At 38.1% G+C, this 27,511-nt stretch overlaps 1 protein-coding gene across 1 annotated transcript in view; it reads left to right on the forward strand.

Annotated features, from left to right (window-relative positions):
* Nucleotides 1-27,511, forward strand: part of LOC106905805 (interleukin-1 receptor accessory protein-like 1) — a 67,074-nt gene that overhangs the window by 19,802 nt on the left and 19,761 nt on the right. The window contains exon 5 of the mRNA XM_088008120.1: nucleotides 23,575-23,649. Coding sequence (XP_087864246.1) covers nucleotides 23,575-23,649 — 75 coding nt within the window. The remainder of the gene's footprint in view (nucleotides 1-23,574; nucleotides 23,650-27,511) is intronic.

Raw genomic sequence — 27,511 nt, forward strand, 5'->3', positions numbered from 1 at the left:
CGCTGTCAGCGCACTTTGATACCTCTGGTAATGATGTGTGGACAAAAACATATTTAATATATTAATATTTTATTGAAGTGGGGCATCTCTCTCTCTCTCTGCCTTTCATTTCTATTTTGGTTAAAAATCTGGTCTGCTCCACTTGGTCACGTCGGACTTGCCCTTAACCTGAGCCGTATGCTACTAGAGGTTTCTTCCTGTTAAAACTTAGTCTTTCCTTACTGCTGTTGCGACATGCTTCAAACCTGGACTTAGTATTGAAGAAGTTTCTCAAATGAAATACATCTGTTCATCCCCTAGCTTGATCTGTAGGATGTATTTGACTGTCCACCAACATTTGTAGGCTTCTATAATGAAAATATTTAACCATCTAAGGTTGGTCCTAAACATTTAGAGGTAATATTGAGAAATAAACATGTCAAAACCTCTACTTTTCCCTTAACTGTGAGCTTTGAAGATCTTTTTTTTTTTTTTTTTGCTATTCACCCAGTTGATCCACAACAGATACGTCTCCAAGCTTTGCAGTGGGACAAATGACCAGACTATATGTGATGCTGAAATCATAATGAGCTCCGACGCTGCAGAAAACACATTCACATTTTTCAAATTAAATTTTTGACTTTATGAGAGGTGCCCTATTTGATCTGTTAGATTAAAAACAGGTAGAGAAAGGAGTAGTGAGGGAATACATCCACCCAGCAGAAGCAACTTTAGTCTGTAGAATAGACTGTCACTGTAGCTAATGAGCTGGGACTGATGCTGTTGACCTGCTTTTCTTATTTTAAATTGCCACACGATGAAGTGTGCTTGGCTGCAAGAAAACACTGTTTTGGGTCTTTTTTTTTTTTTTTTTTTTTTTTTTTGCCGGTGTCAGTATGGAAGCAATCAATTATGCAGCAGAAAATAATAGTGGTTTACTTTGTGCTTTAGCATTGATGTCTGTGATTCTTTGGCTGTTTTTTGGCTTAAAACAATAGTTGATGCATGACTTTTGTAGTCAGCACTTTAAATTTGGATCCTAAAAGCCAGTTTCTATTGACTGAGCCACTTTTTTGCATAATATTTTCAAGTCTTTGCCCCTCTTGTGACCTGATGTCAACACCCATTCTATAGTGATTTAGTTAGAGCACGCTCATGCTCGGCCATAAAATCTAACCTGACTAACTCTTATCTGCTTTATGTGGAAATATTTCACTTATTAAAAGATTAAAGTAAATTAATTTAAATTTTGATTTGTGTGATCTGAAACATTTCAATATATCCAGTAGGAAACAGCATTAATTTGGATATATTTTGCATTGCTGTAAAACTATTAGAGATCAATTCATGTTGATTTTTAAAATGGAAAAATGTATTCTGGTCACAGATGACTTGTCAACTGAGCAATAAAGCTTAACAAGAACACATTTTCATAGCTTCCAAGCAGGTTGGCAACTGTGCTTCTCTAATTTAAATATATAAACGTTTTTTACGATGCACTGAGATGATTAGAATTTGTTGTAATTACATTTCCCTATTAGGTGGTCAGACCCAGGTCACAGATGTTAATATCAGGCATAAAAGGAGAAACTGTTCTTGTGCCAATGTATTAAAATGGCAGTGGAGCTTCTTCCCATTAACAAACAAGGAGCGTTGCTGAAAAAATGCCCATATGCTGTTCCTGGTATCATCTATTCTCTTGTTTTGGAGCATAACTTGTTTGTTTGCGTCAGAAGGTGAGGCTTGTGCCAAATGAACTTTGTCTTTTAAAATAATAACTAATGAATGAATCTAATTTTGTAGATTTTGAATGCATAATCAATGTATTTATGGCTTCTAATGTAAGGTGATAATTATTCATTGCAGTGTCAATAGGCTGTAGAACTGAGTTAAGATCTACCTGATTTGCTTCGCTAATGATTTTTGAATAAAATTCACAGTTTGTTAAAAATTTGCTTAAATTTGTTAGATTTAAACCTGTTGTATAATTTTCAATGTGAAATATTGTATTATTATAATCTCTCCAACTAAAATGTGAGTAGTTACGTTGATTTCATCTGTGGAAATCACATTTTTAGTAATATTTATGCCCAGATATTTCCATCCCCGCTCATGTTTCAACATATTCCACCATAACCACACACTCAGATCTCAGTTCAAACAAAATAGAGCTGAGATGCAGAAAATGAGGCTTTTCTCTTTTACAGCCAATATCAAAAAGCCTCGGGCTGTGCTGGGCTTTTTCATTTTTCTTCTTCTACTGATGCCCACTAAATTGTATTGTAAATCATTGGACCAAATTGAAGGCCTTCTTGTTAAAGCATGTGGGCTATGAAGTTAAATGTGTCAAAAAATCATTTATGCCATCTAAGGTTTAACTGGAGGTTTTAAAGGAATAGAAGGATTTGTGAATCTGAGATCTAGCTTTGGGAATCAAAGGAAAATGAAAACATATTTCAACTTTCTTTGGCCAACACCTGGAGAGATTACAGCAGAAAAATATAACAAATTATATTAAAACAATAACTTTAGGCATTTGCATTATCTTAATCAGTTTTTTTTTAATAGCTAAACATAGCTCAAGTATCACCTTTATTTAGTTTTTTTAACTAATTTTAGTTTCATAGCATTGCTCTTCTACACACCATACCACATATCACAATTAAATTGGTGTTTGTGAAATAATTGACTCCAATAAAGAGAAAATTAATCACTTTATTCTGTTGCGAATCATATTTTTTATTTTGTTTTTATGAGGTTGGCATATTTTTAGACTTTTTTTTATATGCAGCTTTAATTAGCAGGAAATATGTCAGCAGGAGAAATCTGAAATTTGCTTTAAGGATGATCAGTGAAATGCTCCCACTCCCTTGGAAGATCATTAACTTTCTCCCACCCCTCTCACTTTTTCACACGCGGCATTAATTTTTAAGATTCTCATATACAAGAGTGCTTATTTTCATTAGGGATTAGATATTTAGATTAGCAGAAGCCCCAGGAGATGTGCTCTTGTTTTGTCTGACAGTAGCAGAAGTGGATAAAAGTGGAGCTTATTTAGCTGTAATTGTGTCAAAAATAGTTTTATCCTGTTTGCAGTAAAGTGCAGTGAAAAAGAATTTGCCCTGATAAAGAATTCACCTTTTGTCACAATTAAATGTTTCTGATTATCAAACAAACTTGCTTTCATTTCATAAGAATAAAAGCTAGCATCACTTTTTTCACTTAGTTGTGCTACCATTGGCAACGGCAGTAAATGTTGTAAAGAGTTTTTCTATTTTATTTATATCTAGACTTTCGCTAGGCCACCTAAAAACTTTTACTTTAGTCATTTTAGGCATCTGAGGTGAACTTTTTGCTGTGCTTTGGCTGTTGGTGAAGTCAAACCACTACGCTATCACCACCATGTTTGACTGATATTACTTTTTTTAATGCTATGTTGGCTTTATGCCAGATGTAATATGACGCACACCCTCAATATATTCCACTTTTGTCCAGCTGCAAAACAATTTTCAAGTCTTGAGTTTGGTAATCAAAGACAGATGATCCAAGTGAAATTAAACACATCAAATAACTTGTTTAATTTCATTAATCATTCAAAAAACAAGGAAAATGAATAACTGAAATAATCTCTCTTAAAATTGATTTTTATATTTACTCAAGATAAAATTGGTTTAGCGATCTAAAACTTTTGCAGTAAGTGTCACAACGAATGCAAAAACAGAAGACACATGTAAGTGTTGAAATACTTTTTCAGAGCACTGCATGTTGTATAAGTACGTCTTAGACAGTAGATGGATCATCAGGTCCTACATCAATTAAATTAAGCTCATCTCTGTCTTCATTGTATCTCACAACACTTATATGGTTATTTGGTATTACCGGTGGAGATTCATGCCGTCCCTGGAACACAAGCAGCTGTTTCTTTCTCTCAGTGCTTTGACTCTCCGCTGTGTCCAGCTGTTTGATGTAACCCTCTTGTTTCACTCTCTCCCCCCCCCTGTTGTTGGTGCTCCCGCAGCATCATTTTTTTCGGGGTGGTGACTCACCTCTATGTTCGAATCAGTTCAGCAGCGGTAGCGCTGTCTGTATATTGTGCTGCACACTCAGCATCCTGGTAGGTTTCCACCTGCTTGTGCCATCAAAGGAGCAGCACAAATGAGACGTCGGCATAGCCTACAGCTGGGGAGGAAGGAGGTGAAGCAAGAGAGAAAATATCCCAGTGTGAAGCATGTGCAGAGCTCGACGTTCAAAGCCCGGAGTGGTTTCTTGGATACCGTAAATCACTGCTTCAGAGTGTAATTTTGTTGTTTCACTGCATGGCGGGCAAACATGTTTTATTATTTGTACCCAAACGGAGCTTATGCATAGCTACTTTATATTTAATTCATAAAAAAAATTATGATTTGGTATAGAGCTCCATAAGACATGACCACCTCCTTCTTTTGCTTTCTTTTCCCTTCAGCTTCCCTCCAGGTTTGCCTTGTTTGCTTTTTTTTTTTTTTTTTTCCAAGACGAAGACAGGTAACTGACATGCCGTTTGCCCAGTTTTCCCTGCAAGTGAATCCCATGGGAATTTTTGTAAAAGAGGGAATTTGTTTGTACTTGGACAGCTTCCATAAAGTCGGATGACTTTGATCAGCATCTGTGTGTCGGATGAGATTGGACTGTTTTTGTGTACGGCGCTCTCTCTTGGCACAATGCTGACAAACATTTACTAGAGGTTGCATTGAGTTTACTGTCCTGGATATATAAACTAAAAGAAAAACAAAAAACAGCATTTATGTCTCTTTTTCCTACCATTTGTATTTACATCATTTTCATCATCTGATATCTCAGGATTGCACATGGATGGTTGATAATGGATGTTATTTGTTATCATTTTATTAGTCACAGTGTTTAGCATGTAAACCTACCTTAATTGCATAAGCTGCTTGATACTAAGAGGAAAAAATGTCTATGGACAGTAAAAGCTCCAGCAACATGTGACAATAATGCAGTTTAGAGGGGACGTAAAAACAAAGCCAGCTGTATACCAGCTGGATCGTCTGCTTGTTTCCCTCTGATTATGTTGCCTCTATGAAATTAAGGCAAATTTATCTGTAAAAAAAAAAAAAAAAAAAAAAAATCTGAAGCAGCCTCTCTTTAAAACGCTGAACCTTGTTTTAAGTGGGAATTGTCTGGAAGTGTTGCCCTGGAGACAGTGCATTCAACAACCAGGTGAAACCAATTAGGAGAGATGATGATGACTGAACAGATGCTACATAAAGCATAGTTTTGTTCTGCTTCTTACTATTGAAAATAATCCTTAAAGAAAAGAAAGAGAAGCTTTACTATTGTAAAGCTTCTGTATCTTTGTCTATACATGCGAGTCAAAAGCATACTGCTTCCAATTATTATCAGTTGAAAGCTTTTTCATGGATATAGTTAATTAAATGTGCTACTCTCCCTCAGATAAAGGTGATATTTTTTCCACTGTAACTACAGATACGCTTCCAGTACAAATGTGTGTGAAGCTTTGTTGATATTCTGCTAATCTTGAGAAAACACAATTTTGCAATTTCAGTGTTTCCATTAAATAAGAAATGCAATTAAAATCACACATGAATAAGTTTAAGTCGTTAAACATGCTTCGCCATCAGACTCCTAGTACTTCCTGTCGCCGTCTTTTCCAGCAGTATAACATCCGGTTGTGCGTCACATGACATGTGTGATGCGAAAAAAGTGTTTCCATTGCAGGTTAGCAAAACACACTAATTTGGATAACCAATAAAGCATCTCATTCAAGCCCAAAATCCTAGCGATACATCCGGGGGATTTTTTGTTAGTTAAGTCAATTAGTTAACTGAGCTGACTATCAGTTCAGTTAATGGTCTGCCTTTTTCTTCTTGGCAGACCAGAAGAAATTCTCTTCAAAATCTAAGAGACCACTGTGCATGAAAACTCCACCATATCGGCATTTTTTTCAAATCTTCTAAAACCAAACACCCTGACACCTTTAAATTTACTTGAATCTGCTTTCTTGCCCTTTCTAAAGCTTACTTTGAATTTCAGCGAGTCCTCCTTACCATGTGTAGATGCCTAAATGCAACAAGTTGCTGTTGAAGTAATTCAAAAGTCTACCAGTGAGTGTATATGGCACACACTGCACCAAGTGACTTTATGGTGCAGTGTGTACCAACAAAGTAACAGTCCTCAGCAGAGCACATTCAGAAGCAAGTTTGCGATGAACAAAAATAAGAAATCTCCTTTTTAGGATAAAAAAAAAAAAAAACGAATGATGGTTAATTATGACAAAAAAATTAACACCATAGTATTGAATTTCTAAACTTGGTGCCACCTTTGCAACAATCTTCCATCACGCATTTTGTCAAATATGTATCAATTAGCTAACTGTGCTTACGAATGCTCCTCTGACACCCCTTACATCTGGGATTGCAAATTAAGATGGCATGTTAGATAATTAATGCCTTCACTTGACTAATTAGCACTTACTTAGTGGCATAGCTGTTGAGTTGTGAAACGCAGCTCTGAACTAATGTTAATGTAATCCTACACCGATGGCAAGAAACAAGAGATCAGAGTCATATGTAGGGAATAAAAAAAAATCTTTATGATGAAGATTTACAGCATTAAATGGAGATAGAAACAATCTGAAGAATCAGCCAGCATATGGACTGAAGCACAAGTGCTTACTTGATGGGGTGCGTTCATCATTCTCAGTGTCTCTTCTGTTGTTGGTGGATTTAAAGTGGTTTAAGATTAATTGCTTCCCTCTAAGCCATTAGTGTATGTATTTTACTTTGGAGAGGCTCTTCTCTGCTTGCGCATGTACTTCCATCTCAGCTAGTAGAAACGCCCCATCAAGGACACTTCAGCCACATGTCAGTCCACTGATCCCAATAGGGAGATAAGGAAGGAACAGCAGATCAGGCTCTTGCATAATTTATAGTGAGCAGAAATCAATTTTCTGGCATAAATTACTTTGATTTTAATTAGTTGCAGATTGGTCTTTTACAAAAGGTGCATTTTAAATCAGTTCAGGGAGAGTCGAGTCCAGGAAGATGAGTGCAGATTGTTTATTTGGTGATAATCACATGTGATCTTAAGATGGGAAATCAGGCTGCTGTTGTAGGATAAAGTACTGCAAAAAGTTATTCTCCATTGAAGTGTTCAGAGCAATAAATTGGTTTGACATAAGTTATAAATCGTATATATTGTGTCGAAAATTAGCCTTTTTTCCACATATTCATGTTTCAGATTATCTGTTTTTATGTGCAACATGGATTTCCCCCAAAACCTAATAACTTTTGCCATCCTTGGAAAACATTATTTGCCATCATCAAGCATTTTACATCTACTTGGATGTAAAATGCTCTCATTTTAATTCAACAAAAAAATTATTTATTAATCGCAGAGGGAGATAAAATGTTGCTTATACTCTGAGTTTTTGTAGTTGCTGATGACTGTGGATGGGACGGATCATGATCTGTATTATTACCACATTTGTCCCAGTCTTCATCAGACTGTTTAGCCTTTTTACAATGTCAGTGTCTATAGAAATGGCCTGGGAACCATTTTAAGACTAATGTCAGTAACTTTGTTTCTTACAGCTGCTGTCAAATTTTTTCATAATCGGTTCATAACATGTTGCTACTTGACATCTCGTAGTTTTCTTCTTGTTGTCAGTAATTTTACTGATTTGTTATTTTGACAGGTCAGGCAGTAGTTGGACAGACATGTAGCAGCGGATAAAGGAAAAAAGTTATTTATTCAAAATGAACTTACAATTTAATAGTGAGGGTAATCTATTTTTCCCACATGCGATTGGTCTGGATGGTCTTTTCCTTCACTTAATAAATTTCATCCTTTGAAAACTGTGTTGTTGTTTTTTTACATTTACTTCTTTGATGATCTGACGACTTTAAATGTGACACAAAAGCAAAACAGTAGGAATCTCTATGGGGGGCAAATTCTTTCCCCAGCACTTTAATCCCTATCGACGCAGAATTTAAAAGCATTATTTTTAGTTTCATTGCCTGTGCTGGTAAGACTGCACACTTGTGCAGAGAAAAGTTAAACCTCTTGCAGTTCTTGCTCATTTACAAGCCAACACACACTCCTTATACTGCTCACTCACACATAAAGATACGCCACCATCACACAAACCACCCTCGGCCAGGGAGATTGCTTACCAGCGCTTAGTTCAGTAGCAATGCCCAGTTGGGCCTTGATGTAATAGAAATTGATTGCAGTGCTCCCAGGCCACACTGTCATGACAAGTTATTTTAATGGCACTGAAGCAGGCTTATGCTGAAGTTTAAAAGAAAGAGGCTGGTCACACAATAGTGACTTGGGGCATATTTGTAGCGTTGCCAGGCTTTTACTTATCTGTGGGACAGTACAATGTTTCTCAAGGAAAAAAAACAAAAAAAACAGAAGAAGACAAGATTAAAATGAAAGAAGAAAATTATGTTAGGTGGATGGTTGATGATGGTGACAGTTCCCCAGAGCCATTTTCGGTAAACTGAAGAGCCATCACCTTGAAATTGCCCCCCAATGATGTATGTAAGCCTCAAAAGTTATAATTAGAGGATGATTTGTGCTACTCACTGTGCACTTAGATGGGAGCTCTACGACCCTACAAATATAGTCCATACAAGCCATATGTGCCACGTTCCCCATTTATCCCAGTAGTAACCTGTCAAACAGGGAGGAAGGAAATTTTCAGCCGAGATGAAATCTGTTGTTTATTGGCCTCACACAGGTAATGGCTGCAACATAAGAACAGTGGCAGAGGAGAAAGCTCTGGTTTTGCTCTGCTTCTGTGTGTCCAGGATGGTCGTTCTTTATCTTGTTGTTTTTCCTGCAAGTTAGATACGTCTGTTAATAAGCTTCAAGTCCTTCTGTGGTCTGCTTATCTGAACATTTGTATTATTTAGCCTACTAAAACAAACCTTCATTGAAATTGTTGAAACCTCTTCACTGCTTTTCGTAATAATCTGTCTGAAAGATACGAAACAGTGGGGATTTATTTCATTTCGTTGTGTATTAACAAAATAAGACAGCAGGGTAATGAGGTACAGATTTTCAAAAAAAATGCTAATTCTTACAAGTGAATCCAGATGATTCGCTGGTATTAGTCAACACTATGGCGGTGGAGAGGTTCTAGACAGATTTTCAGATGGATTCTGAGCTATTTGTGTTGGAACTAGTTCAGCCTGATTTGCTTGTGCCAGATGGAGACGACCAGGGACGGCAACACCAAGCTACTACTAATCTGTCATCCTGTTTTTGAATGTTTCCATGCATGTTTGCCACTCCCATAAATTAATAAAACCAATTTTCTGCTTTTGTCATCTTAAATAGTTACTTCGATGCCATGAGATGAGATCTTGTTTTTGGAATGATAAATACTTTATCTTGATTAGATGATTTATAGAAAAACTGCAACAACAACAAAAAAAAAAGTTGATTTGTTAATGACCAGCTCGATCTCAAGTGAGTAGTTTTTAAAACAAAAGACTTTACGCCAAAGAGTCTCAGCGTTTTTACTTCCTAATTTATTTTAAAGTTTAATGACATTTTGAGTTTGACATTTCAGCTATCTGAACCCTTGTAATAAATTCTGAGGGCTCATGCTTGAGCACTTCAACTAATGTGTTTTCCTGGTGTTTGGTCCACAGGCCAATTAAGGCTCTCGGTGTGCCACTCTGGCCAAATCAAAGGCTCAATCAAGGCTCCTGCTTTCTCTGACAGCTAAAGTAGCCAATTAAAATCCTGCACCCAGACTGAAACTGCCATTACCGCCTACCATGACTTATCATTATCACGTATGTGTGGGCCGGATGGAATCAGCAGGCTGCATATTGATGGCAGTGAAAGCCGAATTTGAGGCTGAAGAACTGAGCTTGTCATGATTAGCTTTAGCTGGGAGTTTAAAAAAAACAGAAATGCCCAGTCAGATTTGGAGCAAACTGCAAACACTCATACACACTCGAGCCTCAATGTGGTGATTGCTCCTGCCTGTGTCACTGTCCGCTGTGCACAGCAGTGAGCCTCATCACACAGGTCAGCACAGCTAAGGCCTCACTCACACACTGCTTGATCATCTGGACAAGTCTATAAATTAAGTTCACTTTGGAACATCTGTGAAGGAGTGGCTCAGAGTCGTGGGTGGGAGGAGAGTTGGTCGGTCATTCAGCTGAATCCGATGTCCACGGCGTTGTAATCAATCAGGAGACCTGAGTTAAAAAAAAAGAAAAAAAAAAGCTTTTTGTTCGTATCTGTCATGCGCAACCGTTTGTGCTGGATTTAATACATCTCAACTGTGTGTGACAGAAATGGAGCACGTCTAAATTAGAATTGTAATTTCACTGAACTATCTCTGGCATTGCCATCAGGGGCAGACTTATCATCAACGCTAAGTGCCCCCTTTGGTGGGACTTAAATGTGTGTTGATTCATCTGTCTCCTTGTGTTTGAGCTTTTATCATCTGGATGAATGATGAACTTGCTTTTGTACAAATACAGCGAGTGGCTCAAAGTGGACATAATGGCCATGAACATTATCTAATGTTCTCTTTTAAACTGAAAAACCTCTATTTCAATAGGAAAATCAACTTATTTTAGCTGTTTTTAATATCTATTGACTGAATACAGTGCAGTTTGAATAAATAATGCATCTTATAACTATTGGAACAGCTGCAAAATCAACCCACTTGTTGCTACTAATTATTGCTTAATCTTTATTTAGCTATTCAGGCTTTGAATGCAGTTATGAACAAGGCACATGAGTTTGTTTCTCTGGCCTCTCTTCAAAACAGGAAAGATAAAAGAATGTGTTACTTTTACAGGGTAGACATAATCTACAGTCATAATAGTAAAGGGGAAAAAAATAAAAATGAAACAACCAGAACTGTGACAAGCAAGACTGGATGATGACCCAGGTTTATCTTTCCACCAAGCACAGCGAGGAGGATGGTAAAGAGGCAAGCAATCTCATGAGCTCACTGTCAGAAAACTGCAGGAAAGAGTTGCATCTCCATAGCAACCATTAGACCCTTTCTACATGCCCAGCGATTGTTTGGAAAGCATGCCAGAAAAAAAATCCTTTTTCTGTCCTTTGATCACAGTTTTAAAACTGTTGCTTGCTAAACTCCGCTGAGATTTTAATTGGAGCTAAAATACATTTTCTATGTACAAAAGTAGTGTGTAAAACAAATATTAGTTTTAACTCCTGTTAGTCACACCTATTCTTCATCATGATAAGTGGCATAATGTAAGAAGGTCAAAACAATAAAGTTTAAAGTTGCCTCTGGCTGGAATGTAATCAGCGTTAGAGCCAGGAGGTTAATGTGCTTGATTCACAAGTTTAGATTTGTAGATTTGTTCAGTCTGGGTCTGACATGACGGCCCTTTTGACACGAAGCGATTTTTCATATTTATGCATTTAGATTTAATATGCTGGAGCTCTGCCAGGGGGAGCTTTTTCATGGAACACAATTTAAATCATTAAAATTACTATTTTTTTATTTTATTCGATGATTTAAAGTATAGAAAGATAAGTCCTACAGTAAGACATATTTTGAATAGTACTAGTTTTTTGTACAGTCTGAGACGACCTGGCAAGTATGCAGCAATTCGAATAATCTTTCTAAATACAACAAACACTGAATCTGTCTCAATTAGGATGTTTCAGAGCTAAAGATGCAGCCGCTGAACTAGAACACATATTTGTCATTGTAGAAAAAAACCCCACAAAGTTTGAACTAACAAGAGGACTTATACTAAAACAACAGAAATATTAACTGTTAAATATTCTTCCTTTTCTAACAAGACAGTATGACACAATAACAAGGAAGGATGTTCTCATTATGAGGAAAACACGGTTTGTTTTTTTTGTTCCTGTAAAATTTATGCTGCACTGTTCTATACTAATTGGTCTGGGAGGCTGATGCATAATTCTACTGGGTAACATGTATTCTGCAGAACGTCTTCTATGCGTTATGGGAAGGTAATCTAAAAAGACAGAAATATGGGGTGAAAAATATTTTTTCTTCAGCATTAAGTGGTTTCCTACAAATTGCATGTTATTGGTTCGGTTACTTGTTCTTTTTTCCGCTGCTGTAAAGACACAAATACTATTTTTCTGTGATAAAACTGTAACATGATTCTTGTAATGGGCATCAACTTGAATATTGAGTTTTGAATGCTGTTTTTTTTCATAAAGAAGTTTTATAAAGTATATGCTTTGGCATAAATTAATATGTAATTGCAGGAACTTAAACTAAACTGATCAATAACTTCTAATATTTTCAAGTGAGACTATTCTTCTGTGAAATATCTTTCATTTCGATTAATAACCAGGTTCAAGAAATGAAGTTTAAAAGTCATACAGCCCTTCACTGCTAAAATGTTCACTAACTTCAATTAGAAAAAATAAAATAAAAGCTCAGTACCTTTAATCCCTGCTCCTTGTTCTGCAGAGACAATGGAATCATTACAGTTTGCACAAACCAGCAATATAGGGCACAACAATGGCAGCGCTCCCCTTCGCGGCACCTGGCACCAACCACTGACCTGTTTAAACAGCTGGAACGCTTGGCACCGCCTGCCTCCGGAGGTTTGCAGGGCCACTGGCAAAAGGGTTGAGAGGAAGGAAGCAGTGGAGGGGCGGGAGGGACGACCGTCGTGGCATCGCTCAGCAATAGGGGGCCAGTGTGCACAAATGGCACCAAGCAGGAAATTAAACAGGCCAGTGGCAGCAAGCTGGGGAGGAGGTTGAAATAGAGTTAAAAACAAACAGACAGGTTTTATTAACTTCTGGCCAGTTTTAGGTGGTCCGTTCGGTTGTTGGGAGAAACAAATGGGAAGTCGGGGCATATAATTGATTGTTGACAACTTAGGAGTCTGTTTCTTTATTTTAAGAAAACGTGGACGGTGTTGGTGTTGGCTCTGTGTGGTAAGGGCGTAGGAGGTTACTGACTTACACAAAGGAGCACTTAGCAGCTTGTAGCAGGGATGGAACCGGTTGGCTGGATGTATGGAAGGACAATGTTGTAGAGTAGCATTCTTCACCAGAATCTGGAGTAATTAAAGTTTTCAAATGTTGAGATGCAGCTATTCTGCACACAGGAAACAGATATGTGCTCTGCAGGACGTATATGAAGACATTTTTTTTCTCCCTCTTGTGGTTTACCTGTTTGCTATTCAATGTCAAGTTTGGTTTCAGCTACGAGGAAAAAAACTCTCTCTCAGCTCTTTCACTTGCTGGCATTTCACTCTAGTGTTAAATAATTAATCCAGAGTCACTTTCAGATCACAGTTCCACCTTAAAAACGTAACCAGGAACCCCACTATGAGGTTTTGTCCTTTTTACATCATGGAAGATATGCCACAAGATAGCATGCTGACTTCCCGTATAAAAAATTTGTTTAAACTCAGAGCTGCCTGACAACCTCAGCTGAATCTTTCCATTTTACTCCCACCTTTGCTGACTAGTGTCCTGCAATTATCTTGTGCTAAAGTCCAGTAAACTAAATAAACACACCAAGGAGGGAGATGGGAGAATGTGATAGGTGCCAAGTGCTCGACTAACTAACACTGCATAGATTATCAGGAACCAGTCGGCCGCATTAGTCATATTTCACAAAGCTGTGAGGATATTATTTGATAAGAGCTTGGTGTGCAGCATTTAGATGCTCAAGGCAGCTGCATATTTATCAGGCTCTCTGTTAAAAACCGAATAATGAGTTGCCCTGAATCAGTCGAGGCTCAATAGGTTACACCAGGACAAGCAGGTTTTGGTTGCTTCTCTGAAAATAATGTCACGGCTCCTCTAATAAACCGGCCTCCTCTCTCTTTTATGCACCGGTGGATTCTGTTGTCGCTTTGTTCCAATCTGAGAGCTCGCATTTCATTATGTATGCAAGTTTTAAAGCACAGTGTTTTCTCTCAGGCCTGTCGTAGGCAGGTGTGATGAATCATGCACAGAAGCTATGCTACATTTAATGTTTCCAAGATTTGCTCGGGCCGGCCTGCAGATCGTTACTCTGATCTCTGCTCGGGCTATTATACCAATATCGCTCATGTACATCTCGCAACTATTGCATCACTACAGTTAAACGTGCCCTGAGGCTCGACATGAATTTTATACATTGGTCACTAACGCATAAGTGGTCGATAGATTGCTGCAATCAAAGCTTAAATGGCCCCAAGAAAAATGTTGAATGAAGGAAACACTTAAGGTTTTTCTTCCCCAATCAGCTGGATGTCGGCCTGGTGTTTTATTGCGCGCTGCCATGTATCTTCTCCAAATTAATTAGTGTTAACTTTTCCAAACTATAAATTCTTTCTTGTAAAAAGAACCTTGTAAAGATTCAGGTGGGCTCGGCAGTGGATTAAAATGAGGAATAGCACAAATTCTTCCCTGTCAAAATCTCAATTTTCTCTTCGTAAAATGTAGTCTTGCATTTGCACGGAGGAATAAATCTCTCTGGAAACTGAGTTTGTGCTTTGCAATTACAATACGTTCTGCTGGGCACAACATTACATTTGGACGCATTTTATTTGTGCTGGGAAGTTATGAGTTTAGACATAAACTTCAAGTTAGTTCTGTGAAAGAAATGAATGTGTCTTTTAGGAAATCCTGTTTTGATTCTTTGAAGTTATGTAGTATTGAGCTTCAATGCATTTGTACTGGGACTTTATACAATAGATCAAAACAATGTAGTGCATAATTACTAGAGAAAGTTATTCTAAATACGTAGCATAACAGTTCATATCAAAGCATTTTTTTATGTTGGAAAGTCCAGATCTAACTCCAATTGAGAATTTGTAGCAAAACTTGAAATGTTAGCGGTAGCTTCATCACCATGCTTGTAAACATGATCCTGAGTTAGAGAGTTATATAAATCCTCCATACATTCCCTGTTTAACATAACATCCAGCTACATAATGCATTGTAAATAAGAAAAGCCGCCCTCTCTGCAGATGAGATCTGTGAGATGAGGGATCTGCCAAGCTACACGACGATGTTTGATTTTGTCCTTGGGAGCGGGACTGCAACACTAAAAGAAACGTTTTTCGCACTGGAGGAAGTAACTTGTGAAATCTTAATTAAAAGATTGTATCAGGCAGACTTTGCTTATGGAAAATAGGGAAATAATGGACTTAAAAGACAAGTTTTTACAGACGAGGAAGAGAAATAATTTACTCTGCAAATACAGCGGGAATCAGAGAGAACTTATTTGCTGCGGGTGGAGAACGGGCGTTTTTTAATATCCACAGCAGGGAAATTTCATACAGGCACTGCTGGGGCTGCAGAGTGTCATTTTGTGCAGGATCCTTCATCTCCTACATTTTCTTTGCTCTTTGTCACATTTTTACTCCTCATCATTGGACGAACAAGACATAAGAAATCCAATCATGATTAATTGGCATACAGATTTGCAACTTTGTGTCACTTTACCAGAAAGTGACCCACAAAACATGCTGTTTTTAGGGTAAAAACAAGAAATAGAGAGGAGCCATGGAATGTAATCCAATTGTTAAAACACACTATTGTTTAAACACAGTTGTTCCTCGGTTCATTGTCATGTTTGCATGTTTATCAGAAAAACTAAATTCTTCTTTGTACTTTATAGTCGACCTTGCTCAAGATAAGTAACTCATAATTACAAAGGTATTGCTTGTCGAGTATGTAGATTTAAAGCTAAGATAAACATAAAGCAGAACTTGCTGAAAACGCTGTAAATGGGCAGAAAGTGTATGAGTCAATAGTTCATTTTCCTTGACTCTGCTGTATATAACAAAAACTGCATGTGTTAGCGGAAGAGAAATCAGTTTTATGCATTTAAAAAAAGAAAGACTTCTTGGTATTGCACTTGTTTGGCCCATTAACAGTTCATCATACTGTTTTATATATGTAAGCTTGTGTTCTTTCTATTTTCTGTTTTGATCCTAGCAGAAGCCACCTCTGTGTTTCTGAGCCTTTCTTACAAGTTTATTTTCACTTCTACGTAATCTTTTTTGTCGTCTTCGAATGGGTCAGATATTATGGGACATGGAACAAAGGAAAGTTTTGGATTTGTGGTGAATAATTTTAACATTAACATCAAAAGTTAAGACAGCTTGTTGCCAAGTTATGCCTTACTTTTCCAGCTGTGGGTGTGATTCATGAGGAAATGACTGATTCAATCGATACAGCATTAATCATCTTGATAGTCTGATAACCTCTCTGCTGCCTGTCATTCTGCGTCAAGGCCAGATGCCCTTTGTGTCCGTTTGAAGCCAGGTGTTCCCACAGTTGATGTGCGACGCTGAAGGACACTTAGCATGTTGTGTGACCATAAAACTTTGTTGACCCCATCAAAGACTAGCAAGCTTTTCTTCTTGCCAGACATCCAACAGAGTTGCAAGTAATGTAAACATGCCTAGAAGTTAATATTAAAGTTGATATAATTTTAACTGAATAGTAGAGTTTTAACAGTACAATTTCCCCCCATACTTGCGTGTTACATGTTAAAATGAGTTTGCATTTGTAGTGTTGCAGGCACTTTAAAAGCGTTTACTTGTAGTTTATACCTAAAATCCCATCTACTCTGTTTCATGCAGTGAGCCCAGCTGTGAGTCTACACTCAAACACATCCCATGATGCCTAAAAGGCATCTTTGCATCGATGGCACCCAGTAGATCTTTGTTCTCGCCTTCGAATCTGATGTTTGTGTTTTTCTCAGCTCGCATTCCTGTTCATACTATCTGTAACGTCTGGTTCGAAGGCTTCTAGGTTACTTCCCGAAGGCATATTTATTTACCTACAGTAGCATGTACAGGTTTGTTTGAAACCCTTGAAATGTCAAGATATACAGCCATAGATATTCATTTTAACATTATAGTAAAACCATTTCACATAAAAGAGGAAAGTAACTCCAGTAAAAATGTTATACCTATACTTTGCGGACTAAAATTTTTTATGGTGTTTCGTTGGCTCATTGCAATTTTCCACTGCTAGTGAATTTTAAAATGCAATTTTAATAATTTCTTAGTTGTGCTACAGTGCTAATGCTAGCTTATCAGAAAACATAACACAGGTGCCTGTTATAATTCGTCTGTGCCAAGTCGTTTTTTTTTTTTTTTTTTTTTTTTATCAGGGTGAATGTTTACTGCACCTTAACTTTTCATCTGCGTCAGTTTCAAACATATGTCTCATTATAACACACCCCAGCGTGAACCATACCCGCCATTTTTAGTAATTATGTGGAGTGTCTTTCCACTGGAGAGTGTATTCGCCCCTGCTATTCCCAACGCCTGCACTTATGTGATTTATATGATTTCCCCAGAATATACTGCCCTATCCTGTGGGCCCTCTCATATTCAATTGTTTTGATGGATCTTCTGAAACAACACCCTTTTCAATAAGAAAATATCCTCTTATTATGTTCTGCTTCTGCAGTTTCTATATTTATATTTTTTTTCAACAACTGTCCTCGGAGAGGTTCGCATTGTCATTTCTACGCGGTTCATTTTTATCCAGCGGTTCATTTTATTTTTCGGCGCCTGCGAAAATCACAATTTGAGCTTGCAGAGTCCTCTAGAGCATCTGTGTTATTTTTAACAAGCAGTATACTGTTTCAGCTGAAAGATTTATCTATTATATATTAAATATCTATCATCTGAAAGGTTGCAACTCAGCAAAACATAACAGAGGTCCACTAACATTTCAAATATGAACTGAAAAAAACAAGACAGAATTCAATAGGTACCAGATATGAGCGAAATATATCTGTAACAACAGTCCAAACATGTTTTTTGGTGATATTAATGAAAAAGTCAGATAGATACAATGAGGCATAAATCAGATCACTGGTCAGCTGGGTTTCTCTTAGTAGAATTAGGTTCAAGTGAACTTCTTCTGATCTAAAGAGTCTAAATAAAGCAGCAATTCTTTTTAAAGAAACTAAAAAGATGTTCAGGTGTGGATGCCTTTAAGGTAACTTATTTAAATCAGTCTTGCTTATAGATATCTATCAGCACACCATATATAGACTGGGAAATGTTTGCCCAAGAGTTTAGATTTTCAGTCAACTAAACATTTTAGGTCAAAGTTTAGTTCTAAAACTTTTATCTTTTTCTATTAAGAGATTCATTTTTTATTTGGATCTTTGCTCAAACTTGCACTGTTGCTGAAAAAATGTTTTCTAGCAAAAACCTGAAGGTTTGGTTTCAGAATAATCAGATTTGGCTGTTAGGACCAGGTTTTGTGTGGATTTCTGTTTCTTTGGGTCATAAAACATTTAGCTCGAAGGTTTTTTTTTTGGAGATTTTGGCAACCATAGTCCGTAGGCAAGATTTATAGAGAAAAGACTGGATTGTAATTTTTAGTATTTTGGAAACATTTTCTCCAATTAGCTGCCTTTAGTATTAATATTTTTGCAGCCTTCTCCTGAATGATACCTTTTCTTCAATTAGTTTCATGAACTATACCTACTAACTACTAAACCTACTAACCTACTAAAAAAAGCTACCGTAATATTTGGAAAATACTTTTGAATTTATTTGAGGTTCACTGGATTCGTAATATAAAACTCAATAAGACTGCAAAGTGAAATGAAAGGCACTTCAACAGTTTTATTTTGAGGATATGCATGCTCATGCAACCATGAAAACATTTCTTTTCTAGAGTGTTTTCACTTGATCTCCGCTGTACGACTTGCTGCACAGTCCATAGATTGCATAGTTCATGTTGCAACACCCCAACACTGAGCCCATCTGTGTAACTGCCTGAAAAACAGTATCCACTCCATCAGGGACTGTGTTAATTCTGACTCTGCTTCATTTCACCTGCAGCCCTCAAGCAGATGTTTCGGGGCAACAGCTGAAAGTCATTTTTACCACAACTATGAAATTCAAAACTCCCACACAGAAACATCCGCGGCAGCGACACCCTCCTCGTTCACAGGGGCGTGTTTACCAGACAAGAGGTAACTTTGTTCTGCCATCACTGCGTGTGAAGCTGCTTTTGCTGAAGGAAAAGTCTCCGGCTTCCATACGACAGTGGAAGCACTTCTGGCTTAGCTGAGGTCACATTAACTATTTATAGCTGTATTTTCCACACGGTTGACCTCTTTATTAGGCCATGAAAAAAGACAGGTGCACAATAATACTTTGCAAGTACTTTACTGCCTCTCAAAATTTTATGGACTTCCAGATGCAACACAGTAAATATAGCATGTAGTTTCCTGTGCTAAGTAGTTAACTCCAGCAGTTCACAAAGGCATTGCTCCTTGATAGCATCCATTCATCTCTTCTGTAAGGAAACTCTGTTCCTTTTCCAAAACTCTAACGTCCCCTGACAGCTGCAGGGCTGTAAAGTTCCTTTCAGCTTCAGGCCAGTCTGCAGACAATCATTCCAACTCCTCCTGTATTTCAGACTTCTAACTTTTCCCTTAAGTGGTTTATCTGCTCAAGTGTTTGGTCTTAGCCGGACTCAAAACTCGTATTTTAAAGGTAGCTCCTTTATTTACAGTAATAAGTGGGAAGTTTTGAATTGTGGTCATGCAAAACCAGAGTTTGCAACTTCTCAACTCCATGTAAAGGAAGAGCAGCGCATGATGTACATCAGTCACGTTTCTCTCTCTGGATTGACACAACCTCCCCACATTTAAATTGTGAAATTACGCCTGCGTTCAGGACGAGAACCCACAAAAGACAAAACAAGGCAAATTTCTTGCTTCAATTACATACACTGCATAAAAGCCAAAAGGAGAAAACAGTTTTGCGAAACCCTGCCTCCAGGATGTTCACTAAATCATTCTGCTCTGCAAAAATAAAATACAAAAATCTTTTCAACTGGCTTTTTCTAAAACATTTTAGAATTATGATCTACTAGTGTAGCATAATTCCATTTTCAATTTTTTTTAAGTCGATAAGCAATTAATATGAAGTATTGTTTATTTTTGTCACAAAACAAATACATTTTCCAACAAAGCATGTTTTGATTTGACATTTTCTGCTGAAAACTTTACAAAAGAATTTCCATGACGCCGTCAAGACAGCAGCTTGAAAAGTCTTGAAGGTTTTCGTTTATCTTTTGATGAACACTTGAAAGTTTCCTTGATTCGTTCCATTCTTTTGAGAAACAACTTGAGGTAAACAGAAGCATTTGCTCTGAGTGCAAAAATGTACAAGTGAAAATAAAAACGTTTGTTTTGGTTTTAGGAGCAGTAAGGTTTGAAAAGGAGAAGTGCTTTAAAAGTGTTGCAGAGCAGAATTCAGAGCTGAGAGTTTGCAGCAGTACGATTCAACCTCAATAAGTTCAGATGAGTTAAAGTATTTTTCTTAGTCTGAGTAGAATTTTTTTATGAATTTCAGAACCAGAATTTGCTTAAATTAAGGATCCAACCTCATATGTTAACACCAAAACAACCACTCAGAAACGTAATTTATGCTAGATAGAGTGATTGTGTTTAATTTACTTAATATTAATCATTTTGTAAAAAAAAAAAGCTCTCTTTTTATTTAGCGGTGCCTATATTTCATCTTAAATGGAACTATTTAATTCTGTTTAATGCGTTTTATGCACATAAACAATGTTGTTTACAGCATTAGAGCAGAAATGAGTATTTTTACGAAACAAAACAGCATATAACCCCACATGCAAGCTACTTTTGTTACTTTGACCTAGTTCATGCATGTTATAAGTATAATAGTGGAGTAAGGCGAGTAAACCCCCTCATTCAAATCGACCTTATTCATATTTTCCTCTATTTATTCATACTTCTCCAAGTAAGAAGAAGAAGATGCTTTGTGAACATCTGGAAGGCACTGATCTGTTCTGCCTTATGCCGAATCTCGATCCAGTCGGGAAGCTTTGGGACGTGTTGAAAAAGAGGTGCTGAGCGATGCTACATCGAGCAAAATCTCTGACAAACGTTTTTCTAACATCTTGTTGAGTCTACGCGAACCTGGATGATGAGCAAAAACCACGTTTAGCTACATTTTTCACACAATTCCAATTCTTCTGAGTAGGAAAAGAAAAAAAAAAGGATTTCTGATAGTCGAAGCTCCAACATGGTCGGCTTGAGGAGAAGAGAAAAGATTTTTCCTCTGCATCATCTGTGACTAACAAGGTTTGCCTCTCAAGTTGCTTGAAAACGGCTTTCATTTATTTGCTGCAGTGGAAATATGCAGTGAGTACACTGCATCGTTTCTTTAATGATCTCGAGCTCGCAGACACACACACACACACGCACACACACACATATGCTTTCCCCTCTTAATCTATGTCTGCTGAAGTGGTCTTTAATGAGGTGTGAACAGAGGACCACAACCCTCTCCCTTCCTCCCTCCCTCCTCTCCCACTATTTCATCTTCCTTCCATCTCAGCCCTGAGAGGCGACTGAACCAGACAGACAGAGCTACAAAGACGCACAGCGAGCGGCACATCGACAGGCGCGGGGAGAAAAGGTGACGGCGGAGTTAATGGGAGAGAACAAGGTCTCCCTTTTTTCTGTTGCATTACTCCATCCCTCCATCCATCATCATGTGATCACAGCCAGAGTGGATCACAGGGCCTGCGAGGGACACTTTTAAGCTGTCCTCTCAGGTAGCAACCAACTTCAGGCATTTTTTTTCCCAGTGTGTGGGATTGTGCGTGTCTGAATGCGATTTTGCTGTTTGCACGTTGGGGAGCAGGTCAGACTGGATGTGCTCTGGCCCCCCCAGCGAGAAACCTGCCCACTCCCACTCATAATAACCCCACCCACCCACAGCACTCTGGTTTTGTTGCGGAAGACCAGCCAGCTTTGCTAACACGTCTTGAATTTGTCTCTCTCGTGTGCAGATGCGAGTTTACATGCCTTCCAGCTTGGAATCCGACTGACTAACGCGTCAGCCACATGCCCTTGATTTGGATGAAGGGCAGGATTTTTATTAGAGTTAAACAGCCTTCTCCTACTTTGTTACCTTTAGTTTCCAAATGAAGCCGTGCCTGCCAAGAACCAACCCTCGGAGCTTGTTAAAAAACACGCCACAACTTTGATTACCTTCCAGGGTTGGGATTTCACCTTCAACTCATGGAGCGAACTCTGGAAATCCAATCTAGCCTCCATATTGGAATTGAAGGGAGGCTCTGCAGAGTATTTGTAATATGTCTCAGGGCATGACTGTTCTTATAAAACAACGAGAGGCCTTCCTCTGCTCAGTTTTAATCGGAATAGACAGAGCAAATGTGATGACACACTGTTTTAACTTGGATTTGGAAAATCTCTCCTGTCCAGAGACGATGAAACCCCAAAGCTGGGTTTCACCAAATGAAAAAAAAAAAGAAAATAATAAATGTTTTGGTGGATCTTAAATTGATTTCCTCTCTCAGCTAACGCTGCTTCATTCAATCCAGTCAGATATTGGCGTCTAATCGGTGCGTCACAGTTGTAGTTTAAACTGTTTCATAAAATATTTGAGTGAAAACTCAAATATTTATTTATAATTTTACTCAGAATGACATTACATTTTAATTAATTTTGCATAAAATTATTTATGTGCTTCATAAATTATTGACACTCAAATATTGAATTCATTTATTTGCCAGCCAGAGTACAATGTTGGGAATCAAACTTGAGGTTGCTCCCATTTCCTAATTTCCACTGCTGTATGAAAATAAACCTGGTTCTGGCTAAATCACTCTGCTTTCCACACTCAGATTCTACCATGTCATCATTTACTACAGAAAAATACATTTAGACCAGCAAAGTTTGTGAAAATTGTACTAGACCCTGAAACTCTGTATTTTAAAGGGATATATTTTTCACTTGCTACTGCTAATATATGTTTTGGGTTGTTTTTTTTTGTTTGTTTTTTTTTTTTTGCTTTGCTTGCAGGGGATTTAAAAGCTTTTGTCATAGGGGAACGAACCACACACAAACGCGGTAATAGGAATGCTAGATCGGCTTCAAAGATGGATTCAGAAAAATTAAAACCGTAGTTGGGTGTCCTTGCAAAATTGAAAAAAACTAAAATCTAGTGGTATTTTACTGATGCTGCAATTAAAAACTACATAGCTACCATACAGGAAACACAGTCCTAGTTAAAACAACAACATTCTCTCCACTTTTCTCAATCTAAGTGCCCGTGTAGTTTCCCAGCAGCTGTCTAATTAGCGTGTGCATTTGAAAGGGAAATGTTTTAAAGCAGCTGTGATCCACTTCTTAACTTCTCTTGAGTTTTTATTAGTTATAAAGCCACGTCTTCACCAAATGTGTTCAGTCTAACACACTGTAAATAGCCCTTCATTTGTATTGCATCCAAGTCCAGGCCATAGCATCATCACTTACACAAGGAGAGAATTGGATTAGTGCTGAGTAGTGCTGCTGCTGCTTTGGACTTTGATGTTTAACGCTTTGAATTGCTAATTCAGAATCCTTGTAATTTATCCCCTTTTGTCCTTCCACTGTTTAAATATAATATTTTATTTGTTCTCGTTTTAATGCAGGCCTTAATGTGGTCTTTAATGAATAAATCATACTCCTACAGTCCACTGGGGGAGAACGAAGAGGATTTTTTTTTTAATGTGTGCTCCATTCTGCTTGCCTTTTCACAGCTCCCGTGACAGACCAGGCGCCAAAAATCCTGTTTCCCTCAGAGAGCCAAATGAGCATCATAGAGATGGCACTAGGTAAGGAAACATGTTGCATTCCCCCACAGTGATTGCCTGCTTTTTGTTTGTCGCTGGAGCGCGCCTTGTCTGTTCATCACAAAGGAAAGTTCTTCCAAAGTAGTTTCCGTTCTACTTATTTGTGGCTTCGTTTTGAGAGATGTGCAAAGTTTGGGGGGACGACTTGCTTGTGTCAAGTTTCTGCTTAAGTGATTCCTCACATATAGTGCATTTTTGCTTTTTTGTTTCTTTGGTGTGCTTAAAATAGTAATGGGCATTTCTGTATTATGCAGTTACAGTGCTGTGCATATGTATTCATAACCCTTTTTTATTTCACATTTTGTCACATTATAAACCAAAATGTGAGCGTATTTTACTGGGATTTTCATTTGACTGACAAAAAATTCCTGTTGTGATGTTGGAAAAAAATGTTTTCTGTTTGTAAAGTATTCAACTTCATAATTATTCATTACTTTGTGTTGCTCTATCACATAAAATCTCGATCAAATACATTGAAATGTGTAATTGTAAATCCGAAAAGTTCAACTGGTGTGAATAATTTTGCGTGGCGCTGAAACTGCATCACTTCCTGCTGGTTTTTTTTACCAACCTCCTCCTTCAGCTCCTTATGTTGGACATTATTGGCTCCAACCCAGCGCAGTGGGGGCCGAAGAGGAGTGAACTTTTAATTGTTTTGAAACCAAGGCTTTCCTTGAGCTGTCACAGCTATACTTACCTCATTTTGTAATTTATGAAGCTCAGGTTTTCTTGCAGAGCTGCAAAGATTTGACTGGAAGTAACCACGCAGAGCTCGGTTGAAGGTTTTCAATTAGTGTTCTTTATTTCGTCGCTCTTTTGTGAATGGACCTTGAGTGTTCTGCAGGAGAGGTGGGAGAAGAAGCAGCATGAGTCATGTATCACATCTTATTATGAAAAGCAGTGACTCAGCGCATGTAAGAGAAATATCAATTTTTACCTCTTTCCTATGTGTTTTGGCTACTTTGTGCACAGCGCACGGGGGTTGTGTTTTTTGGACTGGAATAAGTGAATACATAGTCTCTTCATGTAAACATCAAGCTGATAATACGAGCAATATTTCAAGTGATTACCTCACGTACTTCCTTGTGCGGCTGCCTCGGTTCTCCAGCACGCGCTCGTCATTTGCCTCACCAGTTTCCATCCAGCGGCTGGCTCGTGGGGGAATCCGAGCTCTGTGCCTTATTGGACAGAAGCGCAGCTGTTGCCGGATGGGAAAATGGGTCATGATGGAGGCTTCCTTTGAAGTAAATTTGTCACGGGCTATGAACACAACGGGCTTGTGGAGGTAAAAGGTGGCAATCAGAAAATAGGCGCAAATCATTGTGGCTTTTAAGTGATGATGGATAAAAGCCTTTCTGGCTGTTTTCATCTGATTAAGTTTTCATAGAGGGATGATGGGGGGATTTTCAAACCCCATTACCTGATAGCTGTGATAACAGGCTATAATACATAAAAGACATATGTTGATGTTTTACCTCTGCCGTTTCTTGTTGTTCTTTTTGGGGGGTTTTTACCACCTCAGTCACTTAAATTTACTCATTCATTTGTATTTTTTTGTGTGTTTATGTCCAGAATTGTTGATTCTTTGTTTGTTTTGTTCCAGTCAGAAGTCTATGTTCTGGTGCTTTTTATTACACTCAACAAGAATTGAGTGAAGTTGGATTCCCTCCTGTCCAAATATGTTTATACATTATCACAAAAGTGAGTGCACCCCTCACATATTTTCATGGGAAAAAAAGAAGACAGACATGTTCATACGTTGGAAAGCAGTCCGTTTTTTTTCTTCTGTCTGTTCTTTGCCATGAGGTGCCATGTTGAACTCCCTGTGACCAGTATGAGAGCATGTGAGAGTGATAACAGCACATTTAACACACCTGCTCCCCATTCACACCTGAGACCCTGCAGCACTGAGTCATATGACACCAGGGAGGGAAAAATGACTTTTCCTGCTCAGTTCTGTTCCCAGTGGCTTACACATTAATGACTGTGTGTTGAGGTATTTTGAGGGGACAGCATATTTACACTGCTATTCATGCTGTACACTGAATATTTTACCTTGTACAGTGTTGTCACGTGAAAATACTTACAAAAATATGAGGGGTGTACTGTAAAGGTGCAAGAAAAAGAAACAAGAAACTGCTAATATTTGGAGAAATCACTTCATTGTAGAGAACATATATGCTACATGAAAAGTTTCAAGTAAACTTTAAGCACCTCTTTTATCGTTTTAGTGTTAGACATCAATGCCTGGGAACTCTGGGAAATGGAGTCTCTGAAAAGTCTTGGATGTTTTCTTGAAAATGTGCTGGAACCCGGAACCCTCCCACTGAATGCTTTCTGGTTTATTGGAGTTCTGTGCAGCACGTTAACATTCTCCCCTCTATGAAATCCAATGAAATTCAAAGGCCCAAATGTCAGCTAATTAGACGGGAGAAGAAAATAAAACGGGAGACAAGAAAGGCAAACGTTGAGAGATGTTTTGGAAGAATAGAACAGAGGAATGGATCTGCGTGTGGGCAATTAATCAGCGCACACCGTCCATTCCTGCCCTCCTTCACGTTTCCTCTCACGTCTAATTGATCAAATTTAAAACGCATGATTAAAACATGTTGTGTAAATGTTCTGCTCAGCCCTTGGTGGGTTGATCTTTCCTCTGCTTTCTCAGTGGGACCAATCAGATACAGTCGGAGTCTGTAATTCGGCCTGACACTTTGCTGCTTTCTTTCCGTCTTGTGCACATGCACAATAATCGACTGCAGACCCGCTGCAGTGCAAGTCGTCTCCCACAACACCACTAATGTGTATGATTTGTAATCTCTCAACACTCTGACAGCAGGGTGATTAATTTCTTAATGTGTGTAGGTTTGTGGTATTTTCCCCTGCTGAACGAATCCACTAGAAGACGTTTGGAACGCTGATCGTTCAGTCTATCTCGGTCGCCTTTATTACGCTGCTCTTTCTGACAAAATTGATTTGCGATCGCTGTTTTCTGTGCAGAACTAATCATCAGTCTGTCACTTTATTTATCTGAGAATGAATTCCCTTATTCGTACTGTACCTAGAAATTCCTCTGCGATTTTGATTGCGTCCTTCCCTGGGATGTAGCACTTCGTCCCCCTGATACATGACACCGCAGTAAATCTTCTGCGTTCACTCCAGAAACGAAACGAGGTGACAGGCACTTCATGTGCGAAATTCTTCCTAAATCTGTTTCTGAATTTAAGCAACACCTCCTTCGGGTATTGTTCTGCACCATCAAGCCGTGATATTCATGCGTCTCATGGGTTGTTTTGTGTCTAAGTAATTAAATAGATTTAATCTATTCACTTTCCCCCAAAACCACTTTGTCTTTTTGTACCTCGGCTGGTGATTTGCTTTGTTTCTCACAATGATTTTTTTTTTTTTTTGAAAGCCCCGGGGGAGTGGGAGTGAATTTGTAGTTTTTAGTCAACAACAGGCAGCAGCTCATCCATAAATCTTCGGGAAAAAATGGCAAGTATGAACTGAAGGTCAGGGATGCATCACTTGACATTTAAGTTTTAGGTCCTCTCATGTTTTCTCAACTTTTGAGCTTTGTTATTTGAGAGCTAATGCTGACCTCGTCCAGAATGACCCATGCTCCTGTTTATATGTAGTGAGTATTAATAGCTAATATATACAAACTTTGTCTATCCACTTGTAGGAATAGTTCAAAAGGTGCAAAACACAATTTTTGAGATAAAAATGTAAAAATCAGTTTGATTAAAAAAAAAAAAAGCACATTACAGGAAAAATAACTAAATGCAACAAGAATACTCTGAATCCAACAAAGACTGAAGGAAACGTTCTTCCAGAATAGGGCTTA

Source organism: Poecilia mexicana, unplaced genomic scaffold (assembly GCF_051168715.1).
Source record: "Poecilia mexicana isolate PSO_F unplaced genomic scaffold, ASM5116871v1 scaffold_2, whole genome shotgun sequence".
Lineage (NCBI taxonomy): Eukaryota > Metazoa > Chordata > Actinopteri > Cyprinodontiformes > Poeciliidae > Poecilia > Poecilia mexicana.